The sequence below is a fragment of the Melitaea cinxia genome, chromosome 29 (assembly GCF_905220565.1).
Source record: "Melitaea cinxia chromosome 29, ilMelCinx1.1, whole genome shotgun sequence".
In the NCBI taxonomy this organism is placed as follows: Eukaryota; Metazoa; Arthropoda; class Insecta; order Lepidoptera; family Nymphalidae; genus Melitaea; species Melitaea cinxia.
The window spans coordinates 7,132,444-7,145,673 of NC_059422.1; the positions used below are offsets into that span (position 1 = coordinate 7,132,444).

Here is a 13,230-nt window from a genome sequence, read left to right on the forward strand (position 1 = left end):
TATTACTATGTTTATAACTGCTACACATACATAGACTTTGAAATAAAATCACTAAAACTGAAATCACTTAAAATATAATTAATTTTAAAAGTTAAAATTATTATTATTATTACTTAAGAAAAAAGCGTGTTATCGCTGTGACGTACAACGGTCAACTGAATGCTTTTTAAAAAAATGTAAGGGTCGGAAGCGGCGTACGCGCACCCTTATAGCACGCGCTATACAAAAACTAAAACTGCAAAGAATTTTACACTTTATTTCCACTCCATTATTACGTCTAAAATCCCTTAAACAAGCAAACATTTTAAACTTCACTTACTATTCAATTTCAAAATGGTAGTACGTACATTAAAAATATTAATTCATTTTGAGTTTTATGTCACCGTATTAAGGGACTATTTTTTTCTATAGTTACGCAATTATTGTATAAGCTTCGAACGGAAGGACGTAGGGACAATTTAGGGTTCCCGAGCTAATGCAATTATTATTAGTTCCTTTTGGTAGTTATTTTATTTAGAACTGTTTTTATTACAATATTGATGTATTAAAAATACATTCATAGATATTTATATCTTTTTTTTCTAAATAAAATAAAATTATGTATTTTTATAATAACTTTTTGACACAATTTTTTTATTGTTTTATTATACCTGTATGAATGTAGATTTATTCTCAATATAAATATTTCTTTTGATAATATATATAAAAGTATTCTAAAATAAGTTGTTAAGTTACTACTGCTTACGTAGTTTTAGCTATATTTATAATAGTTTTAAATTTTAATATACGTCTGATAACTATTAAGTACCATCTTGTTTTTATCATTTTTTTAAAATGTAGATTACAATAAAAGTTACTAAAGCTAAAAAACTCATATCTACGGAAAAGTAACAGAAATAGGTAGGTACATAAACTCTAAGGAAAATTAGCAGAAATACATATTTTTTGACAAATCATTCTCTATTTTTTTACATGTCAATAACAAAGGAATACATTACAGATAATTTTTGACTATTAAAAAATACAGATATAACAAAAAAATTAACTTATAAAGCTATCTAAGAAGTTTATTACAAAAAAAAAGTGTCAGTATTTACCATTTAGCAATGGAGTTCGCTCCACGTGCCAACGACCGTTACTCGCATCTGCCTGCCAGCTGGGGACAGCGGGTAACAACTTTTTATTGTATTTTGTACTATTTTATCAGTAGTTATTAATGAATGAAGTATTAGATTTTTGCCTGTTCTTTAAGAACTTTATCTTAATATAGTTAATAGCAGTATATATGATTCAAGTTTATTTTGCAGCAACTATACTTTAACATTCTACTTAATTATTTTATCATTTAACTTATATCTCCCTCTCAACTCCCGTTCGCCTCACCCGATAAAACTTTTTGTAATGTTCTCGTCACGCAGTCACTAGTTTACTCCCCAAGTCGAGTGTATGTAAAGAGGTTTCACTTCAAAAAAATTAAACAAATAAACAAAAAAATGATAAACACAAAGTGTGGTGTATAAAATTAAATGTGCAAAAATTATATCTTTTATTGAAAATGTTAACAACATCTGCACGCGAGTGAGTGAAGTGGCAAAGCTCCCGTATTTTATTTTATTATAGCTACGTACACCTGCGGTCTGCGCGCCTTAGATGTACATTTCATAATAAATTAAATATAGTACTCACTAGCTGTACCCACGACTTCGTCCACGTTTTAGGTATTTACATGTTCAACGCGATTTCTTAAAATGGCATAACTTTATTATTTATTACCTGATTTACAGGAAACAAACATTAAATGTTAAGTGAAGCTTACTACAATATATTAGTGAAAACCACATCTAAATTGGATAGGCCGTTTCTGAGATTAGCGTACACAAACGCACAGACAAATAGACAATCAGACAAAAATTCTACCAATCATTGTTTTGGGTGCTATTTGCGTTGATAAAGGTCCCGATAGTATTTTTTTCTCATATATCTTCCATGTACAGACAGCGATCCGTTACATTTTTATTATATGTACTGATATATGTTATATAACTGTGTTTGTCCTCAAACAAAAGAACTAACTTTTCAATTAACGTCGACAAGATTTTAAAGTTTGATTAAAGACCCACACAATAACTACCTAGCTTTCGATGAAATAAGAATTATCAAAATCAGTCATCACATCGCTATCGCAGTTCACTGCTGGAGATAGGCCTCCACAAGTTCGCGCCAAAAATGGCGTGAACTCATGTGTTTTGCCCACAATCACCACGCTGGGCAGGCGGGTTGGTGACCGCGGGGCTGGTTTTGTCGCATCGAAGACACTGCTGCCCGTCTTCGCCCTGTGTATTTCAAAGCCAGCAGTCGGATGGTTATCCCACCATCGGTCGGCTTTATAAGTAGGTAGACTCAATAAACAGTTACGACGTAAAACATATAAAATACAGTCGAATATAAAACCTCGCTCTTTTTTAAATCGATTGAAAATAAAAAAACGCTGTTTTTTTTAAACTAGATTTTATATATGTATATTAGCGACCTCTGTCCGTCCATATTGTTTTACACGATAAGTAGTCACCAACATATGAAATACTAAAACCTTCTCCGAAACACGCTGCATCTTATGGTATAAGTATTATTCCGATCGGTTCAGTAGTTTTTGCTGTATAACCGAACAAAAAAACCGGTATTCCATTTATTAATTCTATTTACAGAAAATTTATAACTTCTTTCAACAAGACTTTTTCTTTTTTTAGAAACTATACAAAAAAAAAGAACGATAAGAAACCATCTTCAATTACATAGACAAGTAATACAACGTTGGTAGACGAAAAAATAGTCAAGTAAATACGCGTTATCAAAGATTACTCAAAAAGTTGTAATCAGATATTGATAAAATTTAAATGTGACTACATGATAAACATCAGCTTTCGATTAAATTAAAAATCATCAAAATTGATATACTCAGTAAAAAGTTATGCGGATTTTCGAAGGTTTCCCTCGATTTCTCTGGGATCCCATTATCAGATCTCGTTTTCTTATCATAGTAACACACTTAGGATATCTCCTTTCCCAAAAAAAAGAATTATCAAAATCGGTTCATAAACGACGAAGTTATCATAAGTAAAGTAGTAATAAAGTATATTTATACGGTCTAATTAAGTAATCTCCTCCTTTTTTGAAGTAGGTTAAAAAATAGAATCATTGAATTCGATACACCCAGTAAAAAGATATGGGATAATAAACTTGATGTGCGGTATATCTCGAATCAGTTTATGTGGCATCTTCTGATATATTTGATCTTATATGTATCTTAATAAATAGATAAATAATAATACTATATATAAAGTCGAATTGAGACCCTCTTTCTTATTTGGTGTCATTTAATAATTATTGTTTTAAATATTTTTTCTAATTTTAGTATGGAAATGTCTAGTTAAAGTGCAAAATATCGTTGTTTCATGTTACGATAATAATTAAAAGAACAACACACTTCACGAAATACGTAGAAAAAAGCAAGGTATTTCGACAAAACAATACGCGCGGCCGCCGTTGGCTATCACTTGGCATATAAAACCCAGAGCGACCCGCGCGAACTCAGATGCAACGAAACGACGACTGTAGCAACTTGAAACACGAAATGGCTTCTCGAAAGAAGAGTAAATCCCGTTCCTCACGCGCTGGCCTCCATTTCCCTATTGGAAGAATCCACAAGATCCTGAAAAAGGGAAACTACGCACCAAGAATCGGCGGAGGAGCACCGATATACTTAGCAGCGGCTTTGGAATATTTATCAGCGGAAATACTGGAATTAGCGGCGGAAGTTGCAAAAGAAAATAACAAATCTCGTGTCGTGCCACGCCACATACTCTTTGCTATAAGAAATGACGAGGAGTTAAATAAAATGCTGTGTGGTGTCACGATATCTCAAGGTGGAGTGTTGCCAGCGATTCATTCACAATTATTACCGAAGAAAACCGTCAAAAGTTCTCAGTCACAATAAATATATTATGAATGTTAGTTATTTATTATGATGTAGGTCGAACGAAATGACCTGAACGACAATGTCCTTTTCAGGACAGCATTTCTATTGTTTCTAAGACGTCAACATTATTTTTCGTGGTGTGGGGCATAGTAAGAAATATCTTGTTAAAAATCTAAAGCAAGATTATTAAATTGTCTCAAGTAGTGCTGTGCTCCTATGGTGAGTGAGGTAGTCGGGGCACCAAGGTTAGGGTTTACGACATGCTTGCTGTACTCCTGGTGTTGCAAGCGTTCATGATCTATGGTAACCGCTTACCATCAAGTGAACCACGTGCTAATGTAACTACATAGTGGTACATACAAATATTAAACAGGTTAGGCAAGAAACAACTTGAGGGTAAGATGATTTTTTTTTTGATTAAACACTGAGTTAGCACAAACAAACTTTAAAAAAAAACTTAATAATGAGTGGGTAAACGTAAGAAAAATAGAAATGTGTTATTCTGAAAGTGATCATAAAATAATAGAAATAAAATGTGTGTTCATTTATTTTTTACAACGAACTATGTATCAGAGATTGAATAAGATAAATTTTGAGACTTCCAAATATAGTAACAAATTTACTATAAATATCATTTTTAAGGGAAAATTACTTATAACCATTTTAAAATTATGTTTCGACTTCTTAAATAGGCTTACTAAACCTGCAAACGTTATTAAAATTGCTCTAACAAATTTAAAAGTATAAATATCATTTTAAGACCGGTTTCACTGGCTATGGATAATATAAGTAAGTTGGATGCCGTCACCTGTCAAATAGTAAATCCACAAACGGTAAAGGAAGCCCTTATAGAATAGCCTCATAGGTACGCATATATTTGAAGAATTGTTATAGTTTATTTTACATTTGTAGGTACCTATATTTATAAATTTAATATATCTACCAAAGAAATTAAGAATAAATAACAATAAAACATCCTTATACCCTCATTATATGTATCTATATTTGTTTGCAATGAATTGCCTTCTTAGTGAAAAAAAAAAATAGTCGAGAATTTACAGTCCAAATCGGTGGTAGATTATATTTAACTAATGTAATCAATTTATAAAAACAGATATAGAATTTTTATTTGTAAAATAACGATTCAAAATCGCAATGAAGATATGATAAATTTGTTTTTGTCTGTGATTTTTGTAAACGTCTTATCGTGAAACAGAAAAATTGCAGCCCTGAAAAGGGCTTTGTCAATATCATCCGACCTGAAAAGGGCCGGAAAGGGTGCCTTTGTATGGCAACAAAATATTTAAAAAAAAGTCAAAAACAGCAATTTTTAAATTATTTAACGTTTATGACTAAAGTTGTATCATATGATTTTTATGCACCTACTTCCACTTATCTAAATTAAATTTATTTAGCTTTTTAATACGGACTTAGCGAGCAGCTGAAGGACATTTCGACATTATTGTAACGCATAAACGCTAGTTGTTATATGGAAACTTTTTTCTTAATCTTTTTGTTAGTGTGCTTGAATTCGTTCGCGCCATTTTGGAACACTGCGTCTTACTGTTTGATGGTATCTTTATGCTGTAATTATATTTTAATCATGTCCGCTCAGTTTATTATTTATTGTCGATTTTTCCATAATTTTAAGATATTAATATCATTCGTAGATCATAGCTGCAGATATTTTAATATTTCTATAAAACATTTTTCGATGATATATCTACGCACGCTCACCCCGTACTCGCCGCGCCAACTGGATATCCTTAGGCATTATAGTGATTCTTTTACCGTGAATAGCGCACAAATTCGTATCCTCGAATAATCCCACTAAATACGCCTCTGACGCTTCTTGCAGCGCCTGCACAGCGGAGCTCTGGAACCTCAAATCCGTTTTAAAATCTTGAGCAATTTCGCGAACGATTCTTTGGAAAGGTAGCTTTCTTATCAACAGCTCGGTAGACTTTTGGTATCGCCTTATTTCTCGAAGGGCGACGGTTCCTGGTCGGAATCTGTGGGGTTTCTTAACACCGCCAGTCGCTGGGGCGGTTTTCCTGGCCGCTTTTGTAATCATTGGTTTTCGGGGGGCTTTGCCGCCAGTGGATTTGCGTGCGGTTTGCTTCGTACGCGCCATTTTGATTCAATGTCCGTTTTGATGTTACTATCACACGGCCAGCGATGCAGTATTTATAATATTTTTGTCATCCCCACTCCCATTATTTGTTTTGTCATTATTATATTGTTTTTATTACTGATTAGCTAATGTTTTTGGCTAAAAACTATAAAATAACCTAAATATTTTTTATGTTGAATTTTTCTCTTTAAAACGTTACGTTTCCTTTTATCCAAAAAAATAAGTAATGACGAACGAAGTCGAAAGCAAAATACAAATTGAAAATATTATTGAAATTTTAAAATGTCAATATCGCTACCACGGTGACATAACTACTTAATGAACCTACATGTTACGTAGAAAATGGTGCGAGCTTTACCGTGCAGTCCTAAAGATGGTTGTTGCAAGATTTATTAAATGACTTACGTAAAAAAATTCCAAATAGACTGATAAAATTCGATTAGCTCGTTGGCGCAGTTTGTAGTGACCCTACTTTCTGTTTCGCGGGTTGCGGGTTCGATTCCCGCCTGAGTCTGGGTGTAGTATTTGTATTTATATATTTATATATGTATGTAATGTTTCTATGTATATTTATCAAAATAAAGTATTTGGCTATATCAGCCGGCCGTTACCTTACACAAGCATTAAGTTGCTTACCATAGGAACAGACGACCGTGTGTGTATGTTATAAGATATATATTTATTTACTCTATTGAAATTTACTATAAAATATACTAACAAAATGAAAAACTAAAATTTACTGACAAAATGAAAAATAAATAAATAAATAGTTTTAATAATTTATCTCTGATTTCATGTATTTTAGAGATAAAATTAGGATGTAATTTTTTTTTTTACGAATTGCGTTGGACATCTATAGTTATAATTATCGACACGGATATTGAGTGCTGACCTGAGTAAAAAATATTTTTTATTTTATTTTATTTTTTTACTGAACAAAACTATTTTCAGTTTGCGACCCTAGCACAAGGCGCAAAGCGATCCCCACTCTCTCGTCGAGCGCTCAATCAAATCATCATTCAAAGATTCGTGTTATTTAAGCGGCTTGGAAGTACTCGTAGAATCATCGCCAATTAAATACAAAACTTTTGATGTGCTACTGGACTGTGATTGGCCGAATCGATCAACAAATCAGATGACTGTTTTTTTTCTAATGTCAGTATAGCAGAATGTATATAAGAATCTCACTAACTGAAATCACTTAGTTTACAAAGTTCACACAAAGAAAATCAGTAAAAATGGTACCCAAATCAACACTACACTCAAACAAGAAGAAAAAGGACGTGATCGAGAAACCGATAGCAAAAACGAAAAAAATGAAAAAGAAGAACTACCAGAGCTTTTCTATTTATATTTTCAAATTGCTACGAAGTGTAACGAAAGAGAGTTTCGGTATATCGAGGCATTCTATGTTGATAATGAACAATTTTGTGAACGATATGCTAGAGAAGATAGCTTCGGAGGCTGGTAAACTAGCGAGCCACAGTAAGAAGACGACATTGGGAAGCAGGGAGATGCAATCAGCGATTAGGCTAGTACTACCCGGTGAATTGGCGAAGCACGCGAACATAGAAGCTATGAAAGCGATAACGATGTACCATAATAGCCACGAAAGGGAAGGTAAAACACCGTAAAAACATTAATTTGACGTAGAAATTGTAATAAACTTTATTTGTTTTGATTTAATATTTGATTATTTATAAATTAACAAGGTCCTTTTTAGGACCGAACAACTTTTTTTTCGTATGTTTCAAAGGACGTCAATTTATTATCATATAATAAAAATAAATGATTAAATAGAGTATCATTCATCATTTTTTTTTTATGTCACTCGGTCGGCAAACAAGCGTACGGCTCACCTGATGGTAAGCGATTACCGTAGCCTATAGACGTCTGCAACACCAGAAGCATCGCAAGCGCGTTGCCGACCCAATCCCCAATCCCCCCAGGAGCTCTGGTCACCTTACTCACCAACAAGAACACAATACTGCTTGAAAACAGTATTATTTTGCTGTGATCTTCTGTAAGGTCGAGGTACTACCCCAGTCGGGCTGCTCCATATTTTGAGCAGGAAATTCCTGCTGTGCCCTACCTCAGTTTAAATAGATTTTTTTATCATAATTTCAGCCTATCACAGTCCACTGCTGGACATAGGCCTCCACAAGTTCACGCTAAAAATGGTGTGAACTCATGTGTGTTGCCCATAGTCACCACGCTGGGCAGGCGGGTTGGTGACCGCAAGGCTAGTTTTGTCGCACCGAAGACGCTGTTGCCCGTTTACGGCCTCTGTATTTCATTGCCAGTAGTTCGATAGTTATCCCGCCATCGGTCAGCATTTTAAGTTCCAAGGTGGTAGTGGTAATAGAGTAATTATTCAAAACTATGAGAATTTATTAAATATTAGGATCATTAAATATTATAATTGTATGTCCATAAAAAACCGTTTATTTAAGAAGTGAAGAAATAATTATAAATGTAGGTAGAAGTGCTTTGTTATTTCAATAAGCTGATCTAATCTCCGTTAATTTATTACTTACTTGCGACCTGCCCCGTCTTCGCACGGGTGGAATGCTGAGACTAAATATAGAATATAAAATAAAATAAATATTATATGTTATAATAAATATGTTCGCAAAAATGTCTTTATTTTGTGTTTGTGTGTGTTATTACGATATCACATTAGAAACCTTCAAAGCTATTAGTGTTGTTCTACTATATTATGCATGTATTATACATATAAACCTTTCTCTAGAATCACTATTTACTAAAAACAACCGTAGTTTTAAAGATCTAAGCATACAGACAGCATGAAGCGACTTTCTTTTATACTATGTATTAATGATTACAATTATTCATTACTATTATTTATTTATTACTTTTTTTTAAATATTTGTTTAGGGTTGTAGTAAGCAATCTTATTAATAAACCACATACAAACCAGCATACAAGCATATAGGACCTTGGACTTTTTCATTTTCAACTTTGTCTCTTCCTGAGCATAGACTTTTACTTTAGCCGTTTGATAATAAATGCCTACATAAATATATTTATTTATTTATTTTATACTTAATTGTGTACCACAAATATATTACAAAACAAGGCATTAAGATGGTTACAGACAGTGAAGTACAATGGGCGGACTTACGGTTAATTAGCCATTTCTTCCAGACAACCCAGACATAAAAAGGAAACTTATTATCTAAATTGGGTAGGTGGTGTAGATGTATAATCTAAACTTACATACAAATGTCTAAATTCTGATTATAATAAACTACCAATTTTTTTTCGTGTCTCCTAGCATTTTTTTTTTTTTTGTGAACGTATAGTTTTTTTTTTTTTTTCTACTATACAAATCACGTCCCATTAAAACGAATGTAAAAACAGAATTATTCAATTTGACGGAATTTTTGCTCATAATAAAAATTTTAGTCATTCATTTTTATTTATATTGATTTAAATTAGAAATTCGTAAAATCGTTAATACTAGTCGTATAGGTAAGGTAAGGTAGTAAAATATAATTTCTCAAAAACAGTTACATCTACCGTCATTATAAATCTATTCTGTGACAATAAATATCGACGCGTACATTCTTCGACGCCATTTCACAATCGTACTACAGACAAACAACACCATGGCAGGAAGAGGTAAGGGTAGCAAAGGACTTGGAAAAGGAGGCGCAAAGCGTCACCGAAAGGTCTTAAGAGACAACATTCAAGGCATCACCAAACCAGCTATACGAAGATTGGCCAGACGAGGCGGTGTCAAGCGGATATCCGGTTTAATGTACGAAGAAACACGAGGTATTCTGAGGCTATTTCTAGGAAATGTGATTCGTGACGCCGTGACGTACACGGAGCATGCTAAACGAAAGACTGTGACGGCCATGGATGTGGTATACGCTTTGAAACGACAAGGAAGAACGTTATACGGTTTTGGCGGATAAATATGATAAAACTTAATTAATTATATGTGTTAGTTGGATATTTTGTTGATTTAATTTAAAATTTTATTATTTAATAAAACAAGGCTCTTTTCAGAGCCGCATTTCGTTGTTTCTTGAGACGTCAAAACATATTTATACTATCTTGGGGGTAATTTGAAAAAAAAAAATGGCTTCGGAGCACTAGTATCTTTAGATCAATTAAACATATCGACTATCGATAATTATGATAATTAATAATTAATGTTTAACCGTTTAATAATATCAAAAATATTTGATTTATTGTTGAAGAATATTTTAATTTTTTTTAATCCACGAACTAGTTCTCGAATTACTATAATTTTGACACAACTTGTGTGTCCTTCTATCTCTAGTAAACGAATTCAGAGATTGATAAAATGTTTAAACTGACCGTTAAATAACAGATCTTATTTACCAAGTAGTGGTCATTAGATAGTTTAGAATTGTAAATATTTTTTTTTAAATTTCAAACTGAAGGTAGGGTATTATTTCCCATTATTCATCATTTACCCCGTCATGATTGTCTTCTGTATTTCATCTGTACTAATGCCTAAGATTAGCTGAAGATTTTGTTGGTTTGCTTAAGCGCTGGTCTCGGGAGCTATTGGTCCGAATTGATAAATTTTATTTGTTTTGCTAATATATACAGTATTTAATTAGTTTTTCTTTAAATTTGCCCGTAACAAGGCGGAGCTCACCTGATCTTTACAACACATACTTGTACATTTATATATTTATTTTAGAATATTTGCGTTTCATAACCACTTTTTAACCGACTTCCAAAAAAGGAGGAGGTTTCTTTATTCGATTTTATCTTTTTGTGTATGTTACTCATAGATCTAGTAAAAAAATGTTACTTCAGAACTTTCACCGGGATGTAACGATTTTGATGATTCTTGTTTTAATCGAAAGGTGGTCTGTGTCATTTGGTCGCACTTAAATTTATTTGAGATCTAACAACAACTTTTCGAGTTATATCTAATAATGCGTTTTTACTTGACTATTTTTTCGTTGACCTACGTTGTATACTGCATAACTTTTTACTGGGTGTACCAATTTTGATGATTTTTAATTTAATCGAAAGCTCATGTTTATCGTGTGGTCAAATTTAAATTTTATCGAGATCTGATAACAACTTTTTGGGTGATCTTTGATATCGCGTATTTACTTGACTATATTTTCGTCTACCTACGTTACTTGTAGATGTAATCGAAGTCGGTTTTTTTTCGTTTGCGAGCAAATACAATTATTATATGCCTTGTCCTATACTCAATAAGACCGTCTCTGTACATTTCCGTCTAGTTGTACTTATTTTCTATTTTTTTAAATATTTTAAATGGTGTACAATAAAGAGTATTATTATATTAATAGTTGAGGGTAGTTTATGTCACAAGTGTGCGTACAAATATTTGAACGCTTGAAATTCTACCGTCCCCTTCGCAAGAAAGTAATTCTAAGTTCAAAAACGTTACGTCAAAGTTGGTTTTAAAAGTAAAATATAATTTGTGTTTATCGTTATGCTGCTGATAGTCATAGCTCGTTATTTTATAGCCTATTATTTCGTTATGAAAATATATATAAAACAAAAGATTCTAAAATGTAATTTAAAAAATGTCGTCGACTGTATTATAATAGTATATACCTACATATAGATTTTGTCTGCGCGGCGACCGAATCAAGAAATTCCGTAACGAAAATAAAACCTAAACCCCCCCCCCCCCCACTTTACCTACCATGTAGTTCGGCCGAGCGTTCGCTTAACGCGTATGTATACGGTACGAATGTACGAAGCTCGCACGGATATTGTAAGATAATAAAAATATTTTAAGCGATATCTAAGATTTTATTTTTGTGTTACCCACATTAGGAATTCTAAACATTTTTGAATATCATATCAAAAATTGACCGCTCCAGCGGGGTTCGAACCCGCGTCTCCGACGTACCGTGTCGGCGCTCTAGCCAATTAAGCTATGGAACGATACACCCGCTCGAGCGAAATTTTCGATATGATAATTTTAAATTACGGTTTAAGCGAACCGTGGCGCCGTCTATAGTGAGCTCTTTACAGAAACCCGTAACTATTCAAAGTTTCATATTACAATGAAAATCTTTGACAGGAGACGACACCGTGCTATTTTTAATATCTAAGATTTTATTTTTGTGTTACCCACATTAGGAATTCTAAACATTTTTGAATATCATATCAAAAATTGACCGCTCCAGCGGGGTTCGAACCCGCGTCTCCGACGTACCGTGTCGGCGCTCTAGCCAATTAAGCTATGGAACGATACACCCGCTCGAGCGAATAAGCGATATAATTTTAAGCGATATTAACTTCTCATTTATTCAATAAAAGAAAAATATATATTTTCTTATCGGTCACCACGCTTAAAAAGTGTAACGGATTAATATGAAAGAAAAAGCTTGAATTAATATCAAAGAAAAAAAAAATACTGCATAGATAAAAAATAAATAAATAATTATAATTGCATAAATTGATAAAAAAATGCTATGCAATAGCTTTACTGCGGCGGCAGTCGCCGTGTGCCACATGTTTTTTTATTTATTTTTGTTTTTAATTACCAAATTTATTTCTTAAATAAATATTATTATATAAAATTAATTCATTTACAGAATATACAAAAGTTTAGCATGCGTAGAACTATTATAAAACAGCATTGATATCCATGATCAGTAATATTTTTGAAGGTAGAGGGTAAAATAGATCTTTGGTTACTAGCTGACTCGGCAAACGTCTTGCCGCTAAACGCTATTTAAAAATAGGGGTTGGTGGTAGAAGGGTGAAAATTTAGGGTTGTATGTATTTTTCAACGCTAAATCATAATAAAATAAAAAATAAATAATTTATCTAAAAATTAAATAAAAAAACTAGGGGTGGACAACCCTTAACATTTAGGGGGATGAAAATAGATGTTGTTCGATTATCAGGCCTACCCAATATGCGCGCAAAATTTCATGAGAATCGGTGAAGCCGTTTCGGAAGAGTTTAACTACAAACACCGCGACACGAGAATTTTATATATTAGAAGATAAAGCTATAGAGTAGGCTATTATTTTATTTAAAAATTAACATCCACGGGCTCAAAATGCCCATGCCTCTTTTAAAACATGCATTATAATTATATTAATTACCACAG

General features: G+C 32.8%; 4 protein-coding genes across 4 annotated transcripts; 3 read left to right on the forward strand and 1 right to left on the reverse strand.

Moving 5' to 3' along the window:
* Window positions 1-3,596: 3,596 nt before the first annotated feature.
* On the forward strand, window positions 3,597-4,002 carry LOC123667921 (histone H2A, sperm-like). Its single transcript, XM_045601749.1, has one exon. The coding sequence runs from the start codon at window positions 3,632-3,634 to the stop codon at window positions 3,992-3,994; it is 363 nt and encodes a 120-aa protein (XP_045457705.1). The 5' UTR covers window positions 3,597-3,631; the 3' UTR covers window positions 3,995-4,002.
* A 1,208-nt stretch (window positions 4,003-5,210) lies between these two features.
* LOC123667919 (histone H3.2-like) lies at window positions 5,211-6,110 on the reverse strand. The gene has a single exon (XM_045601747.1). It carries the CDS (start codon window positions 6,108-6,110, stop codon window positions 5,700-5,702), a length of 411 nt encoding a protein of 136 aa, XP_045457703.1. The 3' UTR covers window positions 5,211-5,699.
* Window positions 6,111-7,283: 1,173 nt separating this feature from the next.
* Window positions 7,284-7,843, forward strand: LOC123667920 (late histone H2B.L4-like). Its single transcript, XM_045601748.1, has one exon. The coding sequence runs from the start codon at window positions 7,349-7,351 to the stop codon at window positions 7,742-7,744; it is 396 nt and encodes a 131-aa protein (XP_045457704.1). The 5' UTR covers window positions 7,284-7,348; the 3' UTR covers window positions 7,745-7,843.
* A 1,866-nt stretch (window positions 7,844-9,709) lies between these two features.
* Window positions 9,710-10,155, forward strand: LOC123667922 (histone H4-like). Its single transcript, XM_045601751.1, has one exon. It carries the CDS (start codon window positions 9,743-9,745, stop codon window positions 10,052-10,054), a length of 312 nt encoding a protein of 103 aa, XP_045457707.1. The 5' UTR covers window positions 9,710-9,742; the 3' UTR covers window positions 10,055-10,155.
* The last annotated feature ends 3,075 nt before the right edge of the window (window positions 10,156-13,230 follow it).